General features: G+C 42.4%; 2 protein-coding genes across 2 annotated transcripts; one reads left to right on the top strand and one right to left on the bottom strand.

Moving 5' to 3' along the window:
* Nucleotides 1-3,311: 3,311 nt before the first annotated feature.
* On the top strand, nt 3,312-6,790 carry LOC311245125 (protein C19orf12 homolog). The gene is made up of 3 exons (XM_084334918.1): nt 3,312-3,416; nt 3,917-4,077; nt 5,380-6,790. Exons 2-3 carry the CDS (start codon nt 3,918-3,920, stop codon nt 5,643-5,645), a joined length of 426 nt encoding a protein of 141 aa, XP_084191044.1. The 5' UTR covers nt 3,312-3,416; nt 3,917; the 3' UTR covers nt 5,646-6,790.
* A 1,220-nt stretch (nt 6,791-8,010) lies between these two features.
* Nucleotides 8,011-9,635, bottom strand: LOC311244907 (cytochrome b-c1 complex subunit Rieske, mitochondrial-like). The gene is made up of 2 exons (XM_084334602.1): nt 9,439-9,635; nt 8,011-8,754 (listed from the first exon to the last, which is right to left on the bottom strand). Exons 1-2 carry the CDS (start codon nt 9,554-9,556, stop codon nt 8,144-8,146), a joined length of 729 nt encoding a protein of 242 aa, XP_084190728.1. The 5' UTR covers nt 9,557-9,635; the 3' UTR covers nt 8,011-8,143.
* Between the last annotated feature and the right edge of the window lie 3,887 nt (nt 9,636-13,522).

The raw sequence follows: 13,522 nt of genomic DNA, 5'->3' as shown, positions 1-13,522 counted from the left end.
ATTCTAAGTGCACGTTTCCCCCAAACCATGCACTTAGGCCGTATCCCATTGGCTGCCTGCCGGAGTAGGGAGTAGGGGATATCTGCAGAGCCACAGAGCCCAGGCGTGGACGGGTTTGAGGCAGGGCTTCGTGGCGTAGACAAGTATTAGTGGCCTGGACAAGTAGGTGTTGGAGTGCGCAATGTGTGTGTTGTGTGCCAGGTTTAACAGTGCTGTATATGTACAGTTTATTCCCCCTCAAATGTATATACTCTATTATTACAAACTGATTTTATATGTCTGAGGAGAAGACTGGTACTCATAATCTTCGTCTCCACAAAGTACTGGGGGGTCTACTGTATAAGAGAAATGACATGTGAAGTATGTTGTGTGCCAGGTTAATGTACTCTACTATTTTTGATTGAAAAACTGATTTTATATGTCTGAGGAGAAGACTGGTACTCATCATCTTCGTCTCCACAAAAAGAAAAATGACATGTGAAGTATGTTGTGTGGTCATCAAAGAGAAGTCGCCTATTCTCAGTCCTTGCCCCACAATGGTGGAATGAACTACCCACCCCAGTTAGGACAGCCGAAACCCGTCCAATCTTTCGCCGTCAACTAAAGACGCACTTATTCAACCATTATCTGAATAAAAAAATAAAAAAAATCTAACCCTAACTAACCTTTTGATTGATTGATTGAAAAGTTTATTAACAGATTGCAGAATGGGTACAGTACAGTACAGCTCAATACATACAGTTGTTAAGAGGATGCAGACCTGAGAAAGACTTTCGTCTTGTTTCCATCAGGGTCCCCCATTTTCAATTCATCATATGACACACATGACATACAGATAGACAGTACTGCTACATCTATACATTTATGACATACCAGATTTTCAAATACAGTACTGTTTGTGATACTAAAAAAATCCAGAAGAAGAGTGTATATACATTTGACATAGAAACTGTGCATTGGGGGAGGTTGGGTAGGTGGGGTGGGGCTGTACATTGGAGGTGGGGGGGGGGGGGGGTTGGGTAGGGGGGGGACGACACTGTACATTGGAATACTGACATACATTTGACATAGAGACTGTACATTGGAGGAGGTTGGGTAGGTGGGGTGGGGTTGGGTGGGGCTGTACATTGGAATACTGACAAAGCCATGCTTGGTCTTTATTGTACAACTGGGTTAGGACATTTGTAGGGGCCAGTTTTGAATTGCAGTCTCCCGTAGGTGTTCTTTGAGAGTGTTTTTGAAGGTGGGTGATTCACATTCCTTTACAGCTTTGGGTAGGGCGTTCCACATTGTTGTGGCATAATTGCGAAACGTGTTTAGTCCCTTGTTTGAGCCGAATCTGGGTTTTACATGATTTGTGGAGCTCCCTCTGGTGTTGTGATCGTGGTATTCACTGACCTTTGGGAAGTATTTTGACATGTACATGGGTACCTTGGTCGTGTAGTGTATCTTGTAGACCAGGCCCATTGCAAGTTGCTGTACTCTGTCGTCTACTCTAAGCCATCCTAGGTTGGCAAAGTGTGCAGGGGTGAGGTGGGTTCTAGGAGTCAGGTCAAGCAGTAGTCTGACCAGTTTGTTTTGAGATGTTTGTAATTTGGTTTTTAGTGCCTTTGAGGTGCTTTGGTACCATGAGGTGCAAGCATAGTCGTATAGTACCCTTGAATGAGTGCTCCTGCCAGAGTCTTCAGGGTATTCTTGTTTACCAGGGAGGAGATCCGGTACAGGAATCGAGTTCGTTGATTGACTTTTTTTATTACATTGGATGCCATTTTGTCACAGGAAAGATTAGCCTCTAGGATGGAACCCAGGTAGGTAATTTCATCTTTCCTTGTGACAATATTGTCACCCACTGTAACTGAGAAGCCGTCTGTTTTGCTGAGTTTGTTATTTGAACCGAAGAGAATGGACTCTGTTTTGCCCATGTGTAATGATAGTTTGTTGTCGGCGAGCCATATGCAGATTTTGCCTAGTTCCGAGCTGAGGGTTTTTTCAACCTGTAACTTGTTCTTGTCAGAGACCAGCAGGGCTGACTGTCATGCACTTGTCCTAATAAACTAACCTACACTGTAGCACTCAACACTTTATGAACATCAGCTGATAAGAGTTGTGCCCTTCAGAACTTGTAAGTCGCTTTGGATAAAAACGTCAGCTAAATGACTAAATGTAAATGTATTCCCCCTCAAATGTATATACTCTATTATTACTATATTTTGTATCACAAACGGTGCTGTATATTTGTAGATCTGGTATGTCATAAATGTCTAGATGTAACATTACTGTCTATGTAAACGAGACGAAAGTTAAGTTGAAAATGGGGGACCCTGATGTAAACGAGACAAAAGTTAGGTTGTGTATGTGTGGCGTACGCGAGAGGCCTGTACGTTAATGCCAAGCAAGCAGTGCAAAAATGCTTCCGCATTCGTCACCGCACGCTAGTGCGGTAAAGCGCCCTTCTTTTCAGACAAATGCTACCGTGCGTGCACCGGCGGCGGCGTGCTCGCTCAGGTGCGTGCGTGCGCCGGCGTGCTCGCGCGAGGTGCCCGCGCATGCGCATGAGATGGGAGCTCAATATATATAAGTCACCGCCCCTTATTCAGTATCTAGCAATAGCTCAATTGGCAAGGACACATGGCTGTGGATCCTATGGCTTGTTTGCTGGCGAGTTCGAATCCCATCGAAAATATTTTTTAACGTGATTTTTTTTTAACGTGTATTCTTTCGCCGGTTAAGGTTAGGCATGGTTAAGGTTAAGGTTAAGGTTAGGCATTGTTTCGGAGTTGGTTAAGGTTAGAACGGTTAAGTTTAGGCGCTGTTAAGGAGCTGGTTAAGGTTAGAGTTTGTCAAAGAGAATGGCAATATAATTTCTATGGTTAAGGTTAGGCATGGTTAAGGTTAAGGTTAGGCATTGTTTCGGAGTTGGTTAAGGTTAGAACGGTTAAGTTTAGGCGTTGTTAAGGAGCTGGTTAAGGTTAGAGTTTGTCAAAGAGAATGGCAATAGACAGCCTATTTCCGCGCGACCTGGGCGCTGGGCGGCGGAAAATGAAAGGCGCATTACTGCATGCCACTACGGTAAATTTTTGCACTGCTTGCTTGGCATAAAGCTACACGCAAACGAGAGAGGGAGCGAGCGAGAGAGCCCCCCCCCCCCCCCCCCCCATCCGCATGCGCAATAGTGCAAATACTTGTCCAGGCCACTAATACTTGTCTACGCCACGAAGCCCCGCCTCAAACCCGTCCACGCCTGGGCTCTGTGGCTCTGCAGATATCCCCTATTGGCCACCATGACTCCGTATATCTGACATGTGACCAAGCTCAGGAATCAACATGACACCAATGTATTCACAGTCACACAGGGCGACACAGATTTCCGATTAAACCAAATTAGCGTCTATGTGAGATTTCAACTCTACGTAAAGGTAGGTCGCTGACTGACGACGAGCCCTCTTCTTTTCCATACGTGTAGTAGGCATTTAATGGCAACGGGGTCTCGTACATTGGTACAGTGGTTCGTGTTACGATATGTCTGTATATGGTCTATGTTGCGATATGTGGATATGAATCATCACTGGCAATATTCGCAGATGGTGTAAAATACAAACAAAACAAAGAGCACTGCATTAGCCGAGTGTTACTGCTAACTGTTAACGATCCATCAAGTAACTCACCAAGTAATGATGAGTGTATCGTATTACCCTATTGTCTTTTATGTCATAAATGTCTTGATGAATTGAAAATGGAGCAGGACCCTTGTGTAAACAAGACGAAAGTCTTTTTCTGGTCTTCATCCTCTTAGCAGTTGTTAGTGTTGAGCTGTACTGTATTGTACATATCTGTTAATAAAGTTGTCAATCAATCAATGACATGTAAAGTATGCTAAATTGCTAATATTTATTTTATTCGATACTTGATTTCACAGAATGGCCCGACGACTTGACGACATTATGAAGCTCTGTTGTGAGTTATCTGCTCATCAGCAGATAAAGACGACAGTGACTGGATCATCAAAGGGTGCTGCGGCGGCGGGGGGACTGGCCTTCGCAGGTGGCATGATTGGAGGTCCCTTAGGTATTGCAGTCGGTGAGTGGAATCATACGACACAGGCTGTGTCTCTAGTTAACACACACACACACACACAACACAACCACAGTGATGGAGCAGCACGGTACAAGTGGTCCTCAGGGAGTCAGTCCCCCTTGGTAAAAGAATACAGTTTAATCTCTGAGTTATTTAATTTTCCATAAGGACAACTACTTGGTTCACCATTATCTGCACACCTGCAGTGTAGACGGGCAGTTCTGTACTAAACCATGTCTTTTTAAAAACATATAATCAAACAGGAGTCCATAGCTGAATTATAATTTCAAACCTTTATTTTTAACCCAAAGAAATCAGTTGAGGTTGCCCTCATTTGCAACAATGTCGAATTACATGGCTTTTAAAATAAATTATTAAAACACAGCTGAATATAAAGGTAAGAAGTCAGTAAAACAATTACACATCAATAAAAACCTAATAAAAACAATAAAATAATAACGGATAACGAACCGATAACAATATGCCAAAGTTAAATTATGTACCAGGGAGGTTTAAGATCATGGCCCTAAACAGACCATAGTTCAGCAGAGAATCTATTTTCAGCTTTTGCTGAAAATCATTCTAGCAAGTTGGTGCACCACAATAAAAGGCTGACTTTCCAAAGGGACCTCAAGCATAAACCAGTCATATGAGCGGGTTAGATAGGGTCTAAAGTTCCAGTCTAGCATTATTGCAATATAAGGTGGTAGCTTTCCGATAATGGCCTCATAGATAAACAAATACCAATGATTACGCCTGCCAGGGAAGACCAACCCACCTTATCACAGAGGAGACAGTGGTGAGCAATAGCTATCACCAGTGAATATGTATCTATTAAATGTGCTGTAAGTTCTACATTCTAGCTCTACATTCTGACAGCGATTACTGATATAGAATGTCTGGTCAGTAACATGGGTCTCCCAGTCAGTCAGCTCTGCAGTAAACAGATGTTCCTTCTTCTGGCGTCTCTAGATATATATTTTTAATTATTTCAAGAAAATGTTCCATGCCAGATTTGCTTATTATTATTATTAGATTAAAGCATTTTCTGTTTACTGCAGAGTGGACGGACTGCAGGCCCATGTTACTAACCAAAAACTCTATATCAGTAATGGCTGTCGGAATGTAGAGCTATTATTTTAACATGTAGACCACTTGTTTTAACAAATAAATACCACTTACAGCATTTTTACATAAAAAAAAGATTATGTATATATAATCTTTTTTTAATATAAATATATGAAGCAAACCCAAAAACCTTTTTTCCTTTTGTAAATTGACCACTCCCTCCTCCTGCTCTAACAGGGGGTGCCGTCGGTGGGCTGCTGGGATGCTGGCTGACCAGTGGACAGTTCAAGCCACTGCCTCAGATCATCATGGAGCTGTCCCCTCAGCAGCAGCAGAGACTTTATGAGGACATCACGTCCGTCCTGGGAGGGATCCAGTGGACGGACGTGGCTCAGCTCACAGCCCTGGTGATGGGTAACAGCGCCCTGAAGCAGCAGCTGACCGGTGCCCTCCTGGGGTACGTCACCAAGGAGCTTCAGGGAGAGGTGCACTACGTGGACTAGTCTGTTCAGATGGCGTTCAGATGGCAACACCGAAGCAACCAGTGCCCAGGACCTGTGTCTTATTTTTATTTATTTATTTTAAAAGGACTTCAAAAGCAGTATCCCCCCACCCCTACCCACTTATCATATACAAAGTTATACATTATACTTATACAAAGTATAGTACACTAAGAAACAAGAACAAGGTGCAATATAAAAAGAGACAAGAAAAATAGATAAAAAGTCCAGAGTAACAGCAAACGTAATGTACAGGTGGCAGGCTAACTCTGGTCAAAGGCCAGGGAGAAAAGGTGTGTTTTAAGGAGTGGTTTAAAGGCCTCTAGGCTCTGGGCAGATCTAATGTGGGGGAGGCTGTTCCAGAGCCGAGGGGCTGCAGCAGCGAAGGCTCTGTCCCCCCTGGTTTTGAGCCTGGTCCTGGGCACCTCCAGACCTTAGCAGTCAGCAGACCTTAGGGCTCTGGATGGGGTGTGGTGGCGCAGGAGCTCATCGAGGTACCATGCAGCTGTATTATCTAGGAAAATACAAACCGGGACTCCGTATCGGCAGATACTCAATATTAAATTCCACGGATCGGGGGCAAAAAAAACTTTGATTGGGACGTCCCTACCTTTGATCGTTTTGATTACGGTCTCGATGAAGGACAGATCAAATCAGTCTCTATGAAGGACAGATCAAATCACGGCCTTGATGAAGTCAAACACTTTGAAGAGTTCGTAATGGAGAGGACTTTTTTTATTTGATTTGGACAGATCATGGTTCTTAGGTAATATTGTGAAAAGGGAGGTCACTAAACTCCCCTAGGATTGCTTTTACTCAACTGACAAGTTCAAAGGTTGTTCCTTTGTAACCAGACAGGCCACTAGAGTGAAGAGTGCTATGCATTTATCACCAACGAATCAACGATGCCCTCAGTGACTCAAGTAATCATGAAAAGTTGCAATTGTGAAGAAAAGACTGCTGTGTGTGTATTTATGGTCTTCAAGGCAGCTACAATGTAGTGTTATTTTCAAAGGTTACACTTGATCATCATACACTAGAGTGGCTTATGCACTGATTGTATGCCAAATATTAAGGTTGTGTATTTAATTTATTCGCTGTAAACCGCTGTTTACACTGGCCTATCGGAGCTGGTAAGAGAAGGTATTTTACCAGCGTCGAAGAGCACATTGCCACTGGGCCAATCATGTTTGCCTTTTTTATTTTTCAACAATAAAAAAAAAAGTCGGATGAATGTTTTGAGCTCGACTGTGATTGTTTCATACAGATAAAGACTGGTTATGTGGAGAACACCTACTCTTTGATATATCTGGATCTGGTAAATCTATACGTGTTACATTTAGAAGAATGCATCTATAGATGGGTTTCTCGTCCACGTCAAACTCTGTGTGCACGCACAAGGAGGCAAAAAGGAATGTAATCCTGGTCAGAACAACATGGCAGATTCACAATACATTTGCATTTGTAAGCCATGCTAGTGATCTAAACAATCAATCCATGCCAACACTAGCTATGTAAAACGTGAAAGACTCACATTCACAGCTGTGCTGATTTGGCTAAATTACATCCAGACGTTTTCATTTTGAAACAATTTATTCATGGGAGTGCCATGGTTTCTCCATAGAGCCCCATTGTACTTTTTAGCACTGCAGCTCAACACAGGTAGTGGGCAACTCAGTCATGTGAGTCAGTGGGTATTGCTGATTGGCGCGAACACATTGTGTTTACAAACAAGAAAGAAGAAACCAATGTGTAAATGGCCAATCGGATGAACTCCTTTTGAAAAGACAACCAACAGCAACCACTCGTCAGAGTGTTGTCTGTCAGAATGAAAATAATTATATTCGCCAGACTTGTTGTATTGTATGTAACCTATACAGGGGCCCCTAAACAAGTGCCGTAAAGCCCCAATTGGTGATCTTTTGTTTGACTATATCAGTATGTGGTAAACAGTGGTATATTGATTCATATACATTCTTGAAGTGTTTGCTCTGTTGATGGGAATACATTGTTTGGAACTTTCTTAATCTATTGATAATCGCAATATAAGCCTAGATGTTTCACTCACCTACGTAAAAGAAACCCTTTACAGACACAAAACACTGCAAATACAATTAAACTCATTTGTGTCATCCGTTAGTCCTCATATCAGGAGCTCTAAATCAACTAGAGAATGCTGACGTGTCTGTTCTTATTTCTGTTGGTGTGGCTACCCATTCGTTTACGTTTTGGATCACTGATCGGGCATTTTAATATACCCACAACCACTCGATGTGCGGCCCTACGTAGACCTTAAAAAACAGGCATAGATCACCCTTGGGACACCTTAACCTCTTAAGAAGCGAAACAGTGAAATAACAACAAAACCTTTTCAAGTAGCTTAAAATATACCTTTATTTGTTAAGAGTGACCTTTCTGTCTCGACCTCACAAGTTCTCAAGACGGACCAGATTAAGAGACGTACTACAGAGAAAAAGAACAGAGAAAAGAGCCCCAGTGTCTTATCCCACCACGACGGTCGTCTCGTCAGGGAACTCGTAATAGGGCACCTCCAGGTTGAGAGGAGCGGGCCCCTTCCTGATCCGCCCCGAGGCGTCGTAGTGGGAGCCGTGGCAGGGGCAGTAGTAGCCTCCGTAGTCCCCGGCGTTGGCGATGGGCACACAGCCCAGGTGGGTGCACACGCCCAGGACGATCATCCAGCTGGGGTTCTGCACGCGGTCCTTGTCGTGCTCGGGGTCGCGCAGCTCCGAGAGGTTCACGGCCTCCTCTGTGGCGATCTCCTTCTCCGTGCGGTGGCGGACGAACAGGGGCTTGCCTCTCCACTTGAAGGTCATGTTCTTGCCCTCTGGGATGTCGCCGAGCTTGATCTCGATCTTGGACAGGGCCAGGACGTCGGCCGAGGCGCTCATGGAGGAGACAAACTGGGAGACGATCGCCTTGGCCGCGTAGAGGGTCACCACCGTGGTCGCCCCGGTCACCAGGTAGGAGAAGGTTTTCCTGCCCTCGCTGCTGTCCTGAGAGGACCTGTTTGCATCGAGGACCTCGGGGCGACGGTAGTCAGAGAAATCTGGCATCTTGATGTCTGTGTGAGCGAGGCGGATTCCCCCGGGAGCTGCACATGAGACATAGGCCACGATTGGTCAAGATGGCAACACGTCCATCCATTCACAATGGGGGACTGCATGGAGTGTGGCTGCCCCCATATATATATATATATCTATGGCTGCCCCCATGTGTGATGTCATCAAAAAAAATTCCTTCTATTCCACAATGCAAAGTCGACATTAGCTCAAATTTTTGGTAGCTAATGTTAGTGCTAATGCTAGCTAACAGTAGAAGAGAATGTGTTTCTCTTCACACTTGTGGGGTATAGGGACCGAGTGACATCATTAATGGAGGCTGCCATTATATATTCTATTAGCCATATTAATACAGTCCCTCTAAGCATTCAAGTGTTTAATTACTATCTTAACTACATTTATAACACTCAAGAAAAGTAACACGTTTTAAAAGGCCAACACTGATACAGACCAATAGCATACCATCTCATTTGGAAGAACCACAACTATCGGTTTCTTTGGGTAAGAACAACTTCTACTATTTTTGCCACTCCCATTTTTTTATTTTTTATCCCACAACAACTAGCTAACTAACAAGTTGACAACCATCCGAAACGTATTGTCTCAAGTGGTACCGTAATAATATAATCAAATTCTACATAAGGTCATCATAACAGGCAGTCCTCTCAGAAGGACACTCCATCACTAGTCTATTAGTTAAAGACGACCGACCTTACCACTGACACAAGCAGCAGGCACATTCTTCACCATTACGTCTCCCAGGGTTTTCACTCTTGTTTTCGTGCCCTGCAAGTACGGGGACACGGCCCCGTAACGAGCGGCAATGGACATCATTTTTAACCGAATAATACCACCAAACTAAACTGACTGTTGGGGACGCGACCTTCTCTGTACTGTAATCTGCGTCTCTTCTTCTTTTTTTTTTTTTCTTTTTTTTTTTTTAACTTTCCGGCAGACTCGATGTCTGTTGGCGTATTGCTGCCTCTCACTGTTTGTACTCAAGTACTGCACAATGTTCTTGCGCTGGCCTCACTCTCCAATAGTATCCAGCTGCAGACCTTCAGACCAGCGCTTACAAGCCCCGCACATACAAGCACCGCACATAGCAACCCCTCGCTTCCATTGGCTGATTTTGGTGACGTGATTTTGGGTCACGTTGCACGTTGCACTGCGGGATTGATTGATTGATTGATTGAAAACGTTATGGTGACGTGATTTTGGGTCACGTTGCACGTTGCACTGCGGGATTGATTGATTGATTGATTGAAAACTTTATTAACAGATTGCCGTATGATTTGGGTCACGTTGCACTGCGGGATTGATTGATTGATTGATTCATTGATTCATTGATTGATTGATTGATTGATTGAAAACTTTATTAACAGATTGATTGATTGATTGAAAACTTTATTAACAGATTGCCGAATGGGTACACGTGACCACAGGCCCTGATTGATTGATTGAAAACTTTATTAACAGATTGTAGAATGGGTACACGTGACCTGACCGATTGATTGATTGATTGATTGATTGATTGAAAACTTTATTAACAGATTGCAGAATGGGTACAGTGACCGATTGATTGATTGATTGATTGATTGATTGATTGATTGATTGATTGATTGATTTATTGATTGATTGATTGAAAACTTTATTAACAGATTGCAGAATGCAGTACAGCTCAATACACACAATTGTTAAGGGGATGCAGACCATGCAGTACTGTTACATTTGTGACATACAGTAAATATATACAAGGGGGAGGGAACTGTACATTTATGATGAATTGAAAATGGGGGACCCTGATGTAAACAAGACGGAAGTCTTTCTCTGGTCTGCATCCCCTTAACAATTGTGTGTATTGAGCTGTACTGCAGATATATTTCAATTGCCTTACTTATTTACATAAGTATTATAGGCCTACAGCAGTATTGTACAGACAGTCTGTGTGAAGTCTGTGTGGTTATCCAGCTGCACAAAGGCAGAGCAAGAGGCTCTACAGAGGGTGGTGAAGGCGGCAGGCAGGATTGTCGGGACTCCTCTATCAAACATCACCTCCGTCTTCACCTCCCGCTGCCTCCACCGCTCCAAGTGTATCATCAAGGACCAGTCTCACCCAGCACATCACCTCTTTCAGCTCCTTCCCTCAGGGAGGAGATACCGGTCCATACATGCCAAGAGTTAAAGATTTAAGAACAGCTTTTTCCCCCAAGCAGTCAGACTGTTAAACGCTCATTGACTGTCCCCTCACGTGCACCATGCACTTACCTGGACTTGATAATCACTGTTACCACTCATCATGCACTTTATTTAAAATATTCTGTTATGTACAGTGTTATATGTGTTTCATGTATGTATATATTGTACTACGGTCTGTGGGAGCTCCCCTGAAATTTCACTCACGGTCATATAAGAGTTTTAATGTAGAAGGTTTTATTAATGAAATGTTGGGTATAAACTGGGAGGAGGTATGTTGTGAGGATGACCCAGAGGTTGCACTGGACTTATTTATGTCAGAAACAAATCAGCCCCATGGATAGATAGTAGCTTTTAATGAATTTTAATGAATGAGAGAGACATACTGTAGCCAAAAAAGCATCAGTGTGTTCCAGTTCTGCAGATGACAGACAAAAGTACCGTTCCTTACGTAATCAAGTCACAAAGTTAAATAAGGTGAGAAAAAGGGAATATTTTAAACCATGGTTATATGATGTGAGAAATGATGGTAAAAATCTATGGAATGTTTTAAATCAAATTATGGGTAGAAAATCCAATGTCTGTACACCTTTTGTTGAGTCATATGGAATTGTCCTAACCAAACCATGTGATATTGCCAACCATTTTAATGATTTTTATGCAAGTAAGATATCTCAGCTCAGGCAGGGAATGCACATCTCAAACAATACAAAATCAAATGACATAATTAAGAATATCATAATGAAAGATAAAGGGTGTACATTTGATTTTCAACAGGTTGAGGTTAGTGATATTGAAATGTTACTCCAGGCTCTACCTGACAGCAAGTTAGCTGGCACAGACAACTTGGATAGTAAATTATTGAGAATTACTGCTACGATCATAGCAAGTCCAGTGTCATATTATTAATAGATGTATACAAGTGGGACTATGTCCAAAGATATGGAAGGAGGCTAAGGTTACTCCTTTACCCAAAGACTCCAAATCAGTTTTTAATGAGGGCAACTCCAGACCTAATATAGAAAATGTAATGTACATATACGTTGTATACATCTATTAATAATATGACACTGGACTTGCTATGATCGTAGCAGTAATTCTCAATAATTTACTATCCAAGTTGTCTGTGCCAGCTAACTTGCTGTCAGGTAGAGCCTGGAGTAACCTTTCAATATCACTAACCTCAACCTGTTGAAAATCAAATGTACACCCTTTATCTTTCATTATGATATTCTTAATTATGTCATTTGATTTTGTATTGTTTGAGATGTGCATTCCCTGCCTGAGCTGAGATATCTTACTTGCATAAAAATCATTAAAATGGTTGGCAATATCACATGGTTTGGTTAGGACAATTCCATATGACTCAACAAAAGGTGTACAGACATTGGATTTTCTACCCATAATTTGATTTAAAACATTCCATAGATTTTTACCATCATTTCTCACATCATATAACCATGGTTTAAAATATTCCCTTTTTCTCACCTTATTTAACTTTGTGACTTGATTACGTAAGGAACGGTACTTTTGTCTGTCATCTGCAGAACTGGAACACACTGATGCTTTTTTGGCTACAGTATGTCTCTCTCATTCATTAAAATTCATTAAAAGCTACTATCTATCCATGGGGCTGATTTGTTTCTGACATAAATAAGTCCAGTGCAACCTCTGGGTCATCCTCACAACATACCTCCTCCCAGTTTATACCCAACATTTCATTAATAAAACCTTCTACATTAAAACTCTTATATGACCGTGAGTGAAATTTCAGGGGAGCTCCCACAGACCGTAGTACAATATATACATACATGAAACACATATAACACTGTACATAACAGAATATTTTAAATAAAGTGCATGATGAGTGGTAACAGTGATTATCAAGTCCAGGTAAGTGCATGGTGCACGTGAGGGGACAGTCAATGAGCGTTTAACAGTCTGACTGCTTGGGGGAAAAAGCTGTTCTTAAATATTTAACTCTTGGCATGTATGGACCGGTATCTCCTCCCTGAGGGAAGGAGCTGAAAGAGGTGATGTGCTGGGTGAGACTGGTCCTTGATGATACACTTGGAGCGGTGGAGGCAGCGGGAGGTGAAGACGGAGGTGATGTTTGATAGAGGAGTCCCGACAATCCTGCCTGCCGCCTTCACCACCCTCTGTAGAGCCTCTTGCTCTGCCTTTGTGCAGCTGGATAACCACACAGACTTCACACAGACTGTCTGTACAATACTGCTGTAGGCCTATAATACTTATGTAAATAAGTAAGGCAATTGAAATATATCTGCAGTACAGCTCAATACACACAATTGTTAAGGGGATGCAGACCAGAGAAAGACTTCCGTCTTGTTTACATCAGGGTCCCCCATTTTCAATTCATCATAAATGTACAGTTCCCTCCCCCTTGTATATATTTACTGTATGTCACAAATGTAACAGTACTGCATGGTCTGCATCCCCTTAACAATTGTGTGTATTGAGCTGTACTGCATTCTGCAATCTGTTAATAAAGTTTTCAATCAATCAATCAATAAATCAATCAATCAATCAATCAATCAATCAATCAATCAATCAATCGGTCACTGTACCCATTCTGCAATCTGT

Source organism: Notolepis coatsorum (genome assembly GCF_963971535.1).
Source record: "Notolepis coatsorum genome assembly, chromosome: 18".
Taxonomy (NCBI): Eukaryota; Metazoa; Chordata; class Actinopteri; order Aulopiformes; family Paralepididae; genus Notolepis; species Notolepis coatsorum.
The sequence above is the reverse complement of the archived record's forward strand: the minus strand, read 5'-3'. Positions and strand labels throughout refer to the sequence as shown.

Excerpts from the sequence above, each read along its gene's own strand:
- LOC311245125 (XM_084334918.1), top strand. The coding sequence starts at position 3,918 with ATGGCCCGACGACTTGACGACATTATGAAGCTCTGTTGTGAGTTATCT. Across the intron at positions 4,078-5,379 it reads TCCCTTAGGTATTGCAGTCG|GGGGTGCCGTCGGTGGGCTG; the intron begins GTGAGTGGAATC and ends CTGCTCTAACAG.
- LOC311244907 (XM_084334602.1), bottom strand. The coding sequence starts at position 9,556 with ATGATGTCCATTGCCGCTCGTTACGGGGCCGTGTCCCCGTACTTGCAG. Across the intron at positions 8,755-9,438 it reads GCCTGCTGCTTGTGTCAGTG|CTCCCGGGGGAATCCGCCTC; the intron begins GTAAGGTCGGTC and ends TCTCATGTGCAG.